General features: G+C 38.8%; 1 protein-coding gene across 6 annotated transcripts in view; it reads right to left on the bottom strand.

Moving 5' to 3' along the window:
* The window catches only part of LOC118025817 (cat eye syndrome critical region protein 2), a 171,008-nt gene that overhangs the window by 51,934 nt on the left and 104,589 nt on the right, over positions 1 to 14,485 (bottom strand). For all 6 annotated transcript variants that reach the window (XM_035028552.1, XM_035028553.1, XM_035028556.1 and 3 more), the window contains exon 2: positions 11,392 to 11,486. In XM_035028552.1, the coding sequence (XP_034884443.1) occupies positions 11,392 to 11,486 (95 nt within the window). The remainder of the gene's footprint in view (positions 1 to 11,391; positions 11,487 to 14,485) is intronic.

Below are 14,485 nucleotides of genomic sequence, written 5' to 3'. Positions count from 1 at the left end.
AAAGAAGATAAACAAATGGTGAAACCTATATATCACATTTAAGGACAGGGAAATTCAAAGTTGCTCAAAATGTCTACTGTCCTAGCAGGATGCTTCTTTCCCCCTCCCCCACCAAAATGTTGTTTTAAAATTTATATGGAAATGCAACAAACTTAGAACAGTAAAAACAATGGAAAAAAACACCCCTGCCCCATGTTGGAAAACTCACTAATTTCAAGACAATCTGGTATTTGTGTAAATATAAGACATACAGATCAATGGAATAAGGGAGAGTCCAGAAATGTACTGAATATGTATGATATTCATAAGGAAAAAAAAAAGAACATTGACCTTCTACTTCACACCCAATACAAATACTAATTAAAACCCATCATAATGCCAACTGCAAAAAAGCTAAAACTAAAACTAAAAGAACACCTAGAAGAAAATTTTCTTGACATTAAGGTAGGTCCTGATTTCTTACACAGGGAACAAAAAGTATGAAACATACTAGAAAAAACTGGTAAGTTGGAATTCAACAAAATAAAGTTTCCATTTCTCAAAAATACACTGAAAATCAAATGGAAAGGCAAGCTACACACCAGGAGAAAATATTCATAACTCATTATATATCTACTCATCAGGGAAGTGCAAATTAAAACCACAATGAGTTACCACATTATACATGCTAGACTCAGTAAAATTAAAAACTGGTTAAAATTAAAAACAACAAATGTTGGCAAAGATATGGAGCAACCGGACTGTTCATATATTGTTAGTAGGAATATAAATGTTTCACAACCACTTAGAAAATAGTCTGGCAGTTTCTTAACTACACTCTTATAATATGCCCCAGCAATACCCAAGAAAAATGAAGACATATACCCACAAAAACATTTGTATGCAAATGTTCATGGCTGCTTTACTCATCACAGACGCAAACTGGAAGCAACATACAAGTCCATCAACTAGTGGACAGATGAACAAATTGTGATCTCTTTTTCCAATGGAATACAATTTAGACTCCCCTCTCCCTGCAAAGGAACAAACTACTGATACAAACAGCAGTATCAATGAATATCACAGACATTATGCTGACTGAAAGAAACTGGACACAATAGTACATACTGTATGACCCCACTCATAAAATTCCAGAATAAGGTAAAACTTAATCTACAGTTGTAAAAATCACAGCAATTTGTAGGGGTGGGGGTAGATTTAATGGCAAAGGGCACCTTCTGCAGAGATGGAAATGTCCTATTATCTTGAATAGGACGGTGACAACATGGTGTATTCATTTGTCCAAAAAAAAGCCTGTACAATTGAATTATGGACTCATTTCACGGAAGTATTATAATTTCCAAAAAGATAAATAATATTTCTATGGAGGGTAGATAGGACCCCCAAATATTAATCGTTTAAAAGTCTTTAGAGAATCTATTATAGAATGTTAGGTACATAATTAATGCTGCTAAGTAAAATTTATGATTGTTATGAGTTTTTACTTTGAGTGGAAGCCACAAGAAAGCGAAACAAAGACCATACTGAAGCACAAATTAGTGTAGGTAATCAAAAGAGCACTCTACTAAAAGTGATAAAAGGAAAAAAAAATCTTTTGGTGCCAAATATCATAATGAGCATTTAATGGAGGATATTTTTATAAGGCTTAAATCATTGCTCAAGACACTGATACAATCCTATCTTCACTCTGACAGCTAAGAGCAAACCAGAAGCTCCTGATTTCCAATCCCATGCTCAATTAGGTTAGGTTACTTCTCAATGAAGAAAAAGAAGTGCTGTTGAGAGCAACCAGCTGATGAATCACTTTACATACCTACAGTATTTTTATTAATAAAGGCCCATAAAACCAACTGGCTAGAATTGCAATTCCAGGGAGAATAACAGGAGGAAAAGTACGTTACCAACACAAAGTCTGTTACTCTCCTTTTAAGTTTATATACTGATGGGGGTAAATCAGCAAAGAAATTGCAAAGACAAAACAAAATAAACAAGAAGCCACATGTCTGCCATCAAGCTTAAAAAATGAAAATTAGCCGTTCCTTAGGTTAGTGGAACTTCAAGAATGGTCCTGGACCAGTACATTAGCATCATCTAGAACTTGGAACATATGCAAATCCTCAGCCCCCTCCCAATCTATGGAATTAGATAGTGGTAGGGCCAGCAATAATGTCTTTTAACAAGCCATCTGATTGATTCTGATATTCCCTAAGGTCTGAGAATCACTACCTTAGATGTTATTATCATTTATGCTTATCCCTAGCTACAGTAGTCTCCCCTCCTACCAGGTAGAATCACTTTCGTGAACTGTGTTAATCATTGCCTTATTTATTTTTTTTTTAAATGAGAGAGAGAGAGCGAGCTAGCACGAGTGGGAGGGAAGGGGCAGAGTGAGAGGGAGAAGCAGACTCCCTGATGAGCACAGAGCCTGACACAGGGCTGGATGGCAGGGCTCTGGGATCATGACCTGAGTCGACACCAAGAGTTGGCTGCTTAACCCACTGAGCCACCCAGGTGCCCCTTCCTTGATTTTCTTTATAATCTTTCCAAATATATTTATCCTCATTTAGTTTCCCTGTTTTACATTTATAGAAACATACTCACTGGTCCATATGCTTCTGTGAACTGCTTTATTGGCTCAACGTTTTTTTCTGGCCTGATTTATCCTTGGTTATGTATATAGCTGTGATCTGGCTGACCCTCAGCTCCTAGAGGCCCTAGCCACGTGAGCTTTCCCAACATGGTTGCTTACTTCATCAAAGCAATTCTATAGCATCTGATAATGGGATGGAGTCCTATACAGTATAAAACAATCAGGGGGGTGAAATCCCATTGGTTAGGAGCAGATCCTACCCACACTCCAGGGGAAGGGATCACACAAAGGCACAGAGGATCCCACAGAATTCCGGCGACCCTCCTCAGAGTCCAACTGCCATAACTGGCACCCATTCCGATGCAGCAGTCCTGTCTGCATTTGTGGTTTCACATTCCACAGTTTCATTACCGGAGGTCCAAGCAGATGGCTCCCTTCTGACTTACCAACAGTAGACTAATGCTACACCACCACTCACTGCATTTCATCACGCAGGCATCTCATCATCTCACATCACATCATCATCAGAACAGTGCATACAGGACAGTAAGACACTTAGAGAACGTGCATTGTGTTGTATGTGCATATTCACATAATTTTTATCACAGCAGACTGTTATAATTGCTCTATTTTATTGTTGCCAGCCTCTTACTGTGCTTATTTATAAAAGTTTTTACTTAAATTTCAGTTTTTACTGTGCCTAATTTATAAATTAAACTTTATCATATATATGGTTCAATAGGTTCAATACTATCAACAGTTTCAGGCATCTGCTGGGGGTCTTCGAACATATCCCCTGCAGATGAGGAAGGACGACATGACTGCTCTTCTCTGGTAATAAAAGAACAAATTCCTGAAAAATTTGAACTGAGACTTTATTCTAAACATCTCTCAGGTACAAAAATTCCTAAACAATATAAATAACACCAAGCCAAACCAAAGATTTGCAACTGAATCCCACCGTGCTACCCAGAGGATTTTTAGACATATGTGAGAGCAAATATCACAACTGCATACAAAGGAACATGTGTGGAAATCAGAGTCCGGTGACTTACGATACAGTTTTGCTGCTTAAGTTTCCTCACAAGTTAAAAAAACAAATAGCACTAATGATTAAGTTCTTTTTACTTCTAAGACACTGATTCTGAATTGCAGATTAGTTTGAGATTTGAAAAACCTCTTCAGGCAGAGTTCTACAGATATGTCAAATGGTCCATGAACCTGGCTGAGAAAATATTAACTTTTAACTAGCCTCTAACTGAAATTTTATATTCTGTTAAAAAATGAATGTAGGGGGGCGCCTGGGTGGCTCAGTTGGTTGAGCGACTGCCTTCGGCTCAGGTCATGATCCTGGAGTCCCGGGATCGAGTCCCGCATCGGGCTCCCTGCTGGGCAGGGAGTCTGCTTCTCCCTCTGACCCTCCTCCCTCTCATGCTCTCTGTCTCTCATTCTCTCTCTCAAATAAATAAATAAAATCTTAAAAAAAAAAAAATGAATGTAGGGGAAAATAGTAACATATGTATTTTTTTGTCAAAAGAAATAAAATATTTTCACATCACATTACAGATACCGTAAATATCTCAAGATAACCATTTAGAATCATGAATACTTAGAAGATATTAATCTTGAGAAATAAAGCCTGCTGCTAGAGCATGTTGATGAGTTAATAAAAAAACATATTACTGTATCAAAAATTTTACTAACCGTATTTCAGTATAATTGGATTAATATGTAACCCTATTTATTTTGTGATTTCAAATCATATTCTTAGATGAGGTCCACAGACTTCATTAGAATGCCAAAGAAGCACACAGTTCAAAAATAGTTAAAACTTCTTTTATACGAAAACCTCTTTCTTTAACATTTTTCTTTTAATTCATTTATAGCATAGGGCTGTGGGTAAGAGCTGGAGGACTAGGATTACACTGCTAGGGGCCAAATCTGTCCTGTATCAATTACCAGCTGTGTAACCTTGGACAAGTTATTTATCCTCTCTGTGCCTAAAATTCCTCAACCTTAATAGATGAGTGAGAAAGGAATTCATATGAGGCATTATAAGGATTAAATAAGAGTTCCTGAAAAAGATTTACAGTAGTGCCTAGGATACTAAGGATAAGCAGACCAGTAAAATTCTATCCTCTATGTAAGGGCACAAACCTCAGTTTGGAGAACGCAATTAAGATCAAATGGGGTGGGGGGCGCCTGGGTGTCTCAGTCAGTTAAGCGGCTGCCTTCTGCTCAGGTCTTGATCTCAGGGTCCTGGGATCCAGCCCCACATTGGGCTCCCTGCTCAGCAGGGAGCCTGCTTCTCCCTTTCCCTTTGCCTGCCACTGCCCCTGCTTGTACACTCTCTGTCAGATAAATACGATCTTTTTAGAAAAGAACAAATGCGGGTTCTATGTGCCATTTAAAGGTTAGACCGAGTTAGTGCAAACTAGAACAGTAATCTTTTTAAGTGTTCTAAAAACAGGGGCGGGCAAACTATGAATTGTGGGCCTGAGTGTCTTTTTTGTTGTTGTTTTTTTAAACAGCCTGTAAGCTAAAAATGTAAAAAACCATTCTTTTTTTAAATGATTGGGGGGGGGAAATCCAAACAATACTATTTCATGACATGTGAAAATGTTATTAAATTCAGATTTCAATGTACATAAAGTTCTCAAAAAAAAAAAAAAACACCACACCCCACAGCCACGATCAGCCATTGAAGTATTTATTGCTTTTGCACTAGGATGACAGAGTAGTTCTAACAGATATCATTTACACAAAGCCTAAAATATTCATTCTTTAGGCCTTTATAGAAAAAGTATGCTGACCCCAGTTTCAAAATGCACAAACCAAAGTAGATTAAGAGATGGAAAACTGCTTGAATCAATGTCTACCTTCCACTCAGCATATTTAGAAACTATGAGAATGTTTTTACATATACTGATATAATAAATTGATACTTATTAGTGGCTTGAGCCTATTCTAAGGCTTCTCATAAATTATTTCATTTATTCTTCATGATAACTTTAGTGGGTACTATTATCATTCTGAGATGAGGGAAGTTATACACAAAGAAATTAAGTAACTGTCTTAGCTCCCTACAACAGGTAAATCTCAGAACCAGAAAAGGCAAGCCTTCATTTGTCCAATTTTCTCTTTTTATAGAATGAGATGAAAGTAAAACTTCAGAAAGCATGCATTCACTCCAACTCCTTAGTGGATACCACTTGTGGGACAAAATGACTAACTTCGGGTAACTCCTTCCAATGGAAAAAGTGAAATCCATTATAGTGGTCTTTCTTGTATGGGCGCTCATCATACAGATGTGTTCAGAATGTGATTATTCACTGAGCTGTATAACTACAGAACAAAAAATTTTCTGTGTGTATATTGTATATCAATAATAACAGGTTTTTTTTTTTTTAAGATTTTTTATTTATTTGAGAGAGAGCAAAGAGAGAGCATGAACAGGTGGGAGGAGCAGAGGGAGAGGGAGAAGTAGGCTCCTGATAAGCAGGGAGCCCAATGTGGGGCTGGATCCCAGGACCCTGGAACTAACTATATGACCTGAGCAGAAGGAAGATGCCCAACCGAGCCACCCAGGCGCCCCAATAATAGTAAGTTTTTAAAAGGCTGAGGTGAGAGCCACACTCCAAACAATTAATTCCGAATCTTAGGGCTGCCAGTTTCCAAATTTATTTGGTCAGCCAAAAATATTTTTATTTCACCTGTATTTTAAAAACGAACAAAAGAGGCGCCTGGGTGGCTCAGTCGTTAAGCGTCTGCCTTCAGCTCAGGTCACGATCCCAGGGTCCTGGGATGGAGCCCCGCATCGGGCTGCTTCCAAAATTTGGCTACTGTAGTGTATAGTAGTGTATATATCCTTTCCAACTGTAATATTGTAATATTCAATCTCCTGTTTTTTCAATTCTTTGTACTTCATCTTGATGATGTGGGAATTATTCATCTTCTAACTAGCTACATGACCTGGTAAGTAAATTGTCTGGATATGTTTCCTTCCCTCTAAAATGGGACCTTATTAAACTAGGAGATGACCTCATACCAGCTCTTCTTTACCTCACAATGGAAAAAAAAAAAAAATGAAACGAACACAAGTGAAATTATAATGAATGATGGTAAAAGTTGGCATCTAAGATAAAAATATTCTGCAGAATATCCATTATTTTCAAACTAATTACTTTTATAGAAAATGTTATCAAAGTAAGTATATATTTTTTCTCTAATTTATGGTTGAGACTAATGGTAAATATGAGAGAAGTAAAATTAAATGAGGAACAAGTTGGTTACAGCCATTTACCCCCATTTACAACAGGGCAAATCAAAACCTCTTGTTGATAATTCACATATATATGATTCTTATATTTTTATATATGATATTCATATATATAATTCAAATACACACATATACTTATAGGAGCCATTAAAACCAAATATGATTATCCAAAAACCAATTAATTGGTTTTTATCCACAAAAAAATCTATCAAAATAATTATTAATATTTAAGTAAATGTAATTAGATGCATGCATACATCTTACCATTATTATTTAGTTTTGTTCTGGAAGTCAATATGATAAAAGCATGTATAGCAGGCAGCCTTTAAGAGTCCCAAAATGATTTCTACCTCCTGGTATTCACACCCTTGTACAATCCCCTCCTTTTAGTATGATAGACTGTCTGTACCTTGCTTTTATTATGGCAAAAGGATGTCATTCCCATGATTATGTTACACCATATAAGATTCTCTGCTGGCACACAAGAGCTATTTTCCGGCTGGCCTTGAAGACACAGTTATGTAGTAAGAGGCCATGTGGCTGCCAAAGGAACTGTGGATGACCTGTGGGAGCTGACAGGAGCTCCCAGTCAACAGCCAGCAAGAAAATAAGGACCTCAGTCCTACACCTGCAAAGAAATGACTCTTCCATCAACCTGAATGAACTTGGATTGCTCCCCAGTTAAGCCTCCAGATTAGAACACAGCCTGGATGACACCCTGATTACAGCCCCGTAAGAAACTGAGCCGAGGATCCAGATGAGCCACACATATACTCCCGACCTATAAAACTGTGAGATAATAAATGGATTTTTTAAGCTATTAAGTTTGGAGAAACTTGTTATGCAGAGACAGAAAACAAATACATGGATACCTGCCCCAGTCAAGCTTTGATAGGACTGTAGTCCTAGCCAAGGTCCTGGGTACCTTGATTGCACTCTCTAAGCAATCCTATGTTAGACACACCCCAGCTTAGCTGAAGCCAGATTCTTTTTTTTTTTTTAGTTTTATTTATTTATTTGTCAGAGAAAGAGAAAGAGCACCGTGTGCACACAAGCAGGGGGAGTGGCAGGCAGAGCAGGCAGAGGGAGAAGCAGGCTCCCCGCTGAGCAGGGAGCCCGATGTGGGGCTCAATCCCAGGACCCCGGGATCATGACCTGAGCAGAAGGCAGACGCTTAACTGACTGAGCCATCCAGGCATCCTGCTGAAGCCAGAATCTTAACTGAAATGATGATATAATAATTTTTTGTTGTTTTAAGTTGGTAAGTTTTAGGGTATTGTTACATAGCAGTGGATAACTAGTACAGCATGAAACAGACAAGCATACATATACCAAAAGGAAAGAGGGATGATAATCCTAGAAAATGAGAAGAGAATCAAATTAAAAAATTATCAAGATCAATAAACTGGGTAGATTCAAGATCTATACAGAAGAATGTATTTCCAAAGTTTCAACTCCTAATAGTGACAAAAATTAAAATAGCCAAGAATGTATCTGACCTAAATGAATCAAACTATACATTTTTACTGAGTAATAGAAAGAACTTGAATAAAAAAGCAATCTCAACATTGTAAAGAGGTCAATTCTGCCTAAATTTATTTATAAGTTCATTTGACTCTAATCAAAATAAAGGAATATCTTATGAACATGATGAGATAATGTAATTATTTTCTGTAAGAATGAGGAAGCAAGATTAAGACAAATTTTAAACAGAAGGATTAATGAGCAGAACTATCCTTATCAAACATTAAAATATAATATAAAGGAATAATCACTCAAATGTTATTAGTTGCTGTGTCCCAGACAATATCCTTACTGTTGCATATACAGATTGTTACTTCAACCTTATGACAATCCAAGAAGTAGAGATACTATCATTAAACACATCTTATAGATGAAAAACCTGAGGCACAGGTCACAAAGCTAGTGAATATATTAGGGAGACATAGTGTGGTATCAGAGCCAAAAGAGACTGACAGGTACGATCAGAAAGAACCAAGTAGTTTCTTTCTTTCTTTTTTTTTTTTTTTAAGATTTTATTTATTTATTTGACAGAGAGAGACACAGCGAGAGAGGGAACACAAGCAGGGGGAGTGGGAGAGGGAGAAGCAGGCTTCCCGCTGAGCAGGGAGCCCGATGCGGGGCTCGATCCCAAGACCCTGGGATCATGACCTGAGCTGAAGGCAGACGCTTAACTACTGGGCCACCCAGGCGCCCCAAGAACCAAGTAGTTTCAAGCAGGAGTAAAAAACTGGGAAAAGATCAAAGAGATATCACATGCCAACAGGGATGGGAAGATTTATTCCATAAATGATATGACTTTAGCTATTTCAATCTTCAACCAGACTGTCCTCTCTATCCCCATTGTCACACACAAGAGATAGGAAACTGTTTTCACCCTAACCCGCTGGCATATTATGGGCAATGTTCAGAACTGACAAGGGTAAAGGAACACTCTTGTGCAAGAATGAAATAGAAGAATCTAGAGGAAAACAGCCTTACAAATTTTATTTTATTTTTTTTAAAGATTTTATTTATTTATTTGAGAGAGAGAGAATGAGAGACAGAGAGCATGAGAGGGAGGAGGGTCAGAGGGAGAAGCAGACTCCCCGCTGAGCAGGGAGCCTGATGCGGGACTCGATCCCAGGACTCCAGGATCATGACCTGAGCAGTCACTTAACCAACTGGGCCACCCAGGCGCCCCAGCCTTACAAATTTTAAATGGGCATTTCTTTTCCCTGATCTTCAACACACCAGTAAAATGACCCAAGTATATTAACAAGAAGGTCAAGTATACAAAGATTACAAATGTGCCCAATAGGGGCGTCTGGGTGGCTCAATCTGCCTTCGACTCAGGTCATGATCCCAGGGTCCTGGGATCGAGTCCCGTATCGGGCTCCCGGCTAGGTGGGGAGCCGGCTTCTCCCTCTGCCTCTGCCTCTCTCTCTCTCTGACTCTCATGAATAAATAAATAAAATATTAAAACAACTACAACAAAAGAAAAACAACAAAACCCCCCACAAATGTGCCCAATAAACCTAAGAAAAGATACTGAACTTGTGAAGAATGATCAATGAAATGCAAGTTAAAACAACTTTATACCTATCAGACTGGAAACTGGAGACACCATGTCTAGTTACTTGTACCATCATAATAGTCCTTCACTCTGTCTCTATCTCTCCTTTCTCCCCTAATTCATTAGCCCCTAGTTGGTCTTCCTACTTTCCCTCTTGCCCAGGATGCTTACTGGACGACTCCCTTGCTCTCATGGCTTTTATGTTGATACCCCCAAATTCTTCTTTTTTTAAGATTATATTTATTTATTTGACAGAGAGAGACACAGTGAGAGAGGGAACACAAGGAGGGGGAGTGGGAGAGGGAGAAGCAGACTCTCCGCTGAGCAATAACTCTCCCTTAAGAGATAAACTTGTACCATGAAGAAAACGGCGTTTCATCAATCTCTTACTTATCTTGTAATGACAAGTTTATTGCACATTAGTATTGGGCCTAGTTTCCCAGCCCTAACAGATACCTAAGAGTAGATTTAACAGAGCAGAAGTAGGGCGCCTGGGTGGCTCAGTTGGTTAAGCGACTACCTTCGGCTCAGGTCATGATCCCAGAGTCCTGGGATCGAGTCCCACATCAGGCTCCCCTTGCTCTGCAGGGAGCCTGCTTCTCCCTCTGCCTCTGCCAGCTATTCCCCCTGCTTGTGCTCTCTCTCTCTGTCAAATAAATAAATAAAATCTAAAAAAAAAAACAAAAACAAAATAGAGCAGAAGTATTTGAGATAGCATCTTTAACTGTATGAAAAATACAAACCTTAAAACCCCAAACCCCTGCCCTGCATGGCTCTGGAGCACTGAAAACTGGAAAATCATTTGTCTCAACTTTTTTAAGAGTCGGCTCTATACAGTTCCACCCTGTAAAGAAATGTAGTAGCAAAGAAAATGTGTATCGAGTTAGGGTCAAAACAAGGAATGAGGCCTTATCAGAAGATCCTTTATTCATCTACACAGATAAAATTTTGCTCCAAATGTCTGTACATGTGAAATGTATCAGAGAGCTGTTTACTTGGCAGTTATGGTGTGAGGGAGCCTAGAAGCTCCATATTAAAAATTATGCTACTGGTTATGTGAACAATAGAAGATACTCAAGTGGTAGAAATGTAGTAAAATCTAGCTTTAATTTGTTAGGCAACATTTTACCAATACTGTAAGAGGCTGTTCTGTAAAAATAAGAAAGAAAGACATATACTGAGAAGAAGAAATTCTACACTTGATTATGTTAACTGGTAGACCCAGGAGTAAGGGATATAGATTTGTCAGAGTGAAATAAACTCAGGGATTATAATAAAATTAAAACTGAACTGCAGAAGAAGCTAAACACAGAGCTGGGGAATCCATTTGTAAATACCACTGGCAAATGATCAGTTTTGGTTTGTTACAGAAGACACGAAACATCAGTGCACCTGGTTAATTAGTTCTTTTTACATTAAATATGTAGTAAAATCAGGATTACTCACGTGATATCCCTTCGTTGATAGCAGCCCTGAAGCAGGCAGGCGATCAGGTCACTGATAAACTCTACATCATCTCTGTGAAGAGCTGCTTCTAACTCCTGAGGAGGAGGAGGAGGAGAGAGAGATTGAGATCAAACACAGAGATTTCTTAAAATCCACCTGTCCCAGCTTCCTATCACCCACACCATCAACCTCACTCTCCAAGCCACTACAGGGTCAGTGTAGCCAAATTGCTTGCCATGGATAAACTATGCCTTTCCTCCCACAGTTACTGCTAGAAGAACGAGTTCAACTTTTTGTTTTTCCATGGGGTTTATTTCTCCCATTGCTCCATTCCACTTTTCTGCACACCAGAAGAAACATACGTATATCTCTTTTTATAAGTCAATGCTAGCTACGTAATTATCAAAGAGCTTAAGTTATTCAAATATGCTATAATGCCTTCTACTTTCATGGTAAGAGAATAAAGTAGCAAATACATAATTATGTATTATGTATACTTCATTCCCCTAACAGTTCTAACAGGTAAACCAACTGCAATTGTTTTAAAGAACCACTATTATTTATTGAAAAAAAGCACTGGTAGTGAGCAATATAGCTAGCAATTCTTATTTTGAGGCTGCTACAACCTAAGTGACTTATGATGGGAGATTGCTAGAACTGAGAATAATCTTGCATCATCTAGAGAGATGTGAGGTAATGTCTATGTTAATGGTTTAATCCTAGGTGAGATGTATTTGCTTTCCTTGGGATTCAAGCAGACAGTGCCAAAGATTTAGCTTGTCTTAGCACAATATTCTGAACAAAGCTAAGTTGAGAAGGAGCTATTGGGATAAAAAGTGACAGTGGGAAATTTTAGGAGATCTTATTTCTCTTCAATCTCCCATTCTAAACCAGTATTTTCTAAGATGATGGAATCTGTTCTAAGTCATCAACTCTTGGGATACAAAGTTTGCCCACACTGTTTCAACCAGGATGCAAGCCATTTTCCAAGGGTCTACTCTGCTTATGGTTTGATTGGCTCATAACCATATCTATAAACACAGAAAAACCAAACTTTGAAGGCTCATGTTAATGGTTCTGAAAGCATGAGGTGTGCATATGAAACAATGTCTGACCTAAACACCAATTACACGGCAAGTGCATACTTAACGGAGGAGTCTGCTGCTACTATAAAAACATTAAAGTTTTTCTAATTGTAATTCTGTAAAATAATTTTGTAAGTTATTTTAATGGTTCCATTTGTTATTTTACTTTTTAAAATTCCCAAGTTTGTAAGCATTCACTCTAAAACGTGTTCTAAAACAGAGGTGCCTTGGCGGCGCAGTCTGTGAAGCACCAGACTCTTGGTTTCGGCTCAGATCAGGATCTCAGTGTCATGAGGCGGTGCTGGGGAGGTGGGCTTTGTGCTCAGCAGAGAGTGGGCTTGAGTTTCTCTCCCTCTGTCCCTCCCCCTGTCCAACCTCATACGCTCTCTCTCTAAAATAAATAAATCTTTTTTTTTTTTTTAAGATTTTATTTATTTATTTGACAGAGAGAGACACAGTGAGAGAGGGAACACAAGCGGGGGAGTGGGAGAGGGAGAAGCAGGCTTCCCGCTGAGCAGGGAGCCCGATGCGGGGCTCGATCCCAGGACCCTGGGATCATGACCTGAGCTGAAGGCAGACGCTTAACTACTGAGCCACCCAGGCGCCCCTAAAATAAATAAATCTTAAAAATAAATAAATAAAACCTTCATTGGACAAAAAACTGCTAAGCATACTGACACAAATAAGCAAAATACAAACTAACCTGAGGTGGTTCATCTGAAAAGGTTCATACTGCCTTAAAAGCCCAGGTGAATGAAACTCAAAATTCAAAGACAAGGCTGAGGCTTGCAAACATTTGCTTGCCTTAATTACAAACTCGGGAATTTTAACACATCTTAGCAATGGTTCTTATTCTTCTATTAGTTTATTAATTTCTGTTGGCAGACTTAAAGAAGTCTAGTTAGTGATTATCCAGAAAAACAAGAAACTCTACCAACCAGAGATAACAAGGATCTGAACTATAATTAGCCAGAATTCATTCATTCAACCAATATTTATTGGGCACCCACCCTATCTAAGATAATAAGAGTACTGCCTAAGTGCTGAGGAGCTTAGTTTAGTTTGGAGAGATTAAGAGTACAAAAAAAGATAGACAAACCAACTAATGAGCACTATTAGGTACAGAAACGGTGCTATGGTGCAGTGGGAACTGAGAAGAAAAAGGCTCCTCCTGGCTGTGGGAAGCCTAAAGAGACTCATGAAGACCATGGCACCCAAGATGGGAAAATCGTGGCGGCGTGACAATGGGGGAAGAAGCAGGGCATAACCAGGTGCACTTAACAACGGGAGCAAGGGCACTGAGAGGATAGTAGCTTCAGTTTAACTATTCTGTAGATACTAAGAGGGGAGTAATGTGAGCTAAGATTGATAGCTGATATGAATACTGAGCTAATGAGTTGGGCTCTTCTTTGGAAGACAATGGAGATTCACCACAGTTATTTTTACTGAGGAGAGGCACAGTGATACTAACTTAGCTGCTGTGTGTAAAAGGAATTCTAGTGGTAGGGGGTGTGAGGTGGGGTTAAACATAAGCAAGAGCCTGGGAGAAAGATTCTGAAGGACTTACCCAAGAAGAGAAACTGCAGCAATGGGAAACACGAATTCAAGATCGGACAGAAGTAAATGTGATGCAAAGCAAGGGAAAATTTGAATGGTTCATATTTTAAGCTTGGTCAGTGGGCAAGACTCCAAAGCAAACTGCAATTATAACAGAAACCGAACCCTTGAAGTACAAAGTCCCAGACCAGCTTGTTTGATAGAGGAGACAGAATTACTGAATAGCAGAGCTGGAAGGTATATTACAGATCACAGTATTTCAACTCTCTCAATTTGAGGATAAATAAACTAGGCCCAGGAAGGTTAACTGACTCCTGCTGTACTCAGCAGAACAGTGCCAGGACCAAGTGAAACCCAGACCACCCCATCCAGGGCTCTTCCACAGAGTAAGCTGCTTCCTACTGGCCTATGTGCTCCAGGCTAGAAAGGCTCTAACAGCTCTAATAACCCAC

The sequence above is a fragment of the Mirounga leonina genome, unplaced genomic scaffold, assembly GCF_011800145.1.
Source record: "Mirounga leonina isolate KUSES-001 unplaced genomic scaffold, KU_Mleo_1.0 Mir_201, whole genome shotgun sequence".
NCBI lineage: Eukaryota > Metazoa > Chordata > Mammalia > Carnivora > Phocidae > Mirounga > Mirounga leonina.
The sequence above is the reverse complement of the archived record's forward strand: the minus strand, read 5'-3'. Positions and strand labels throughout refer to the sequence as shown.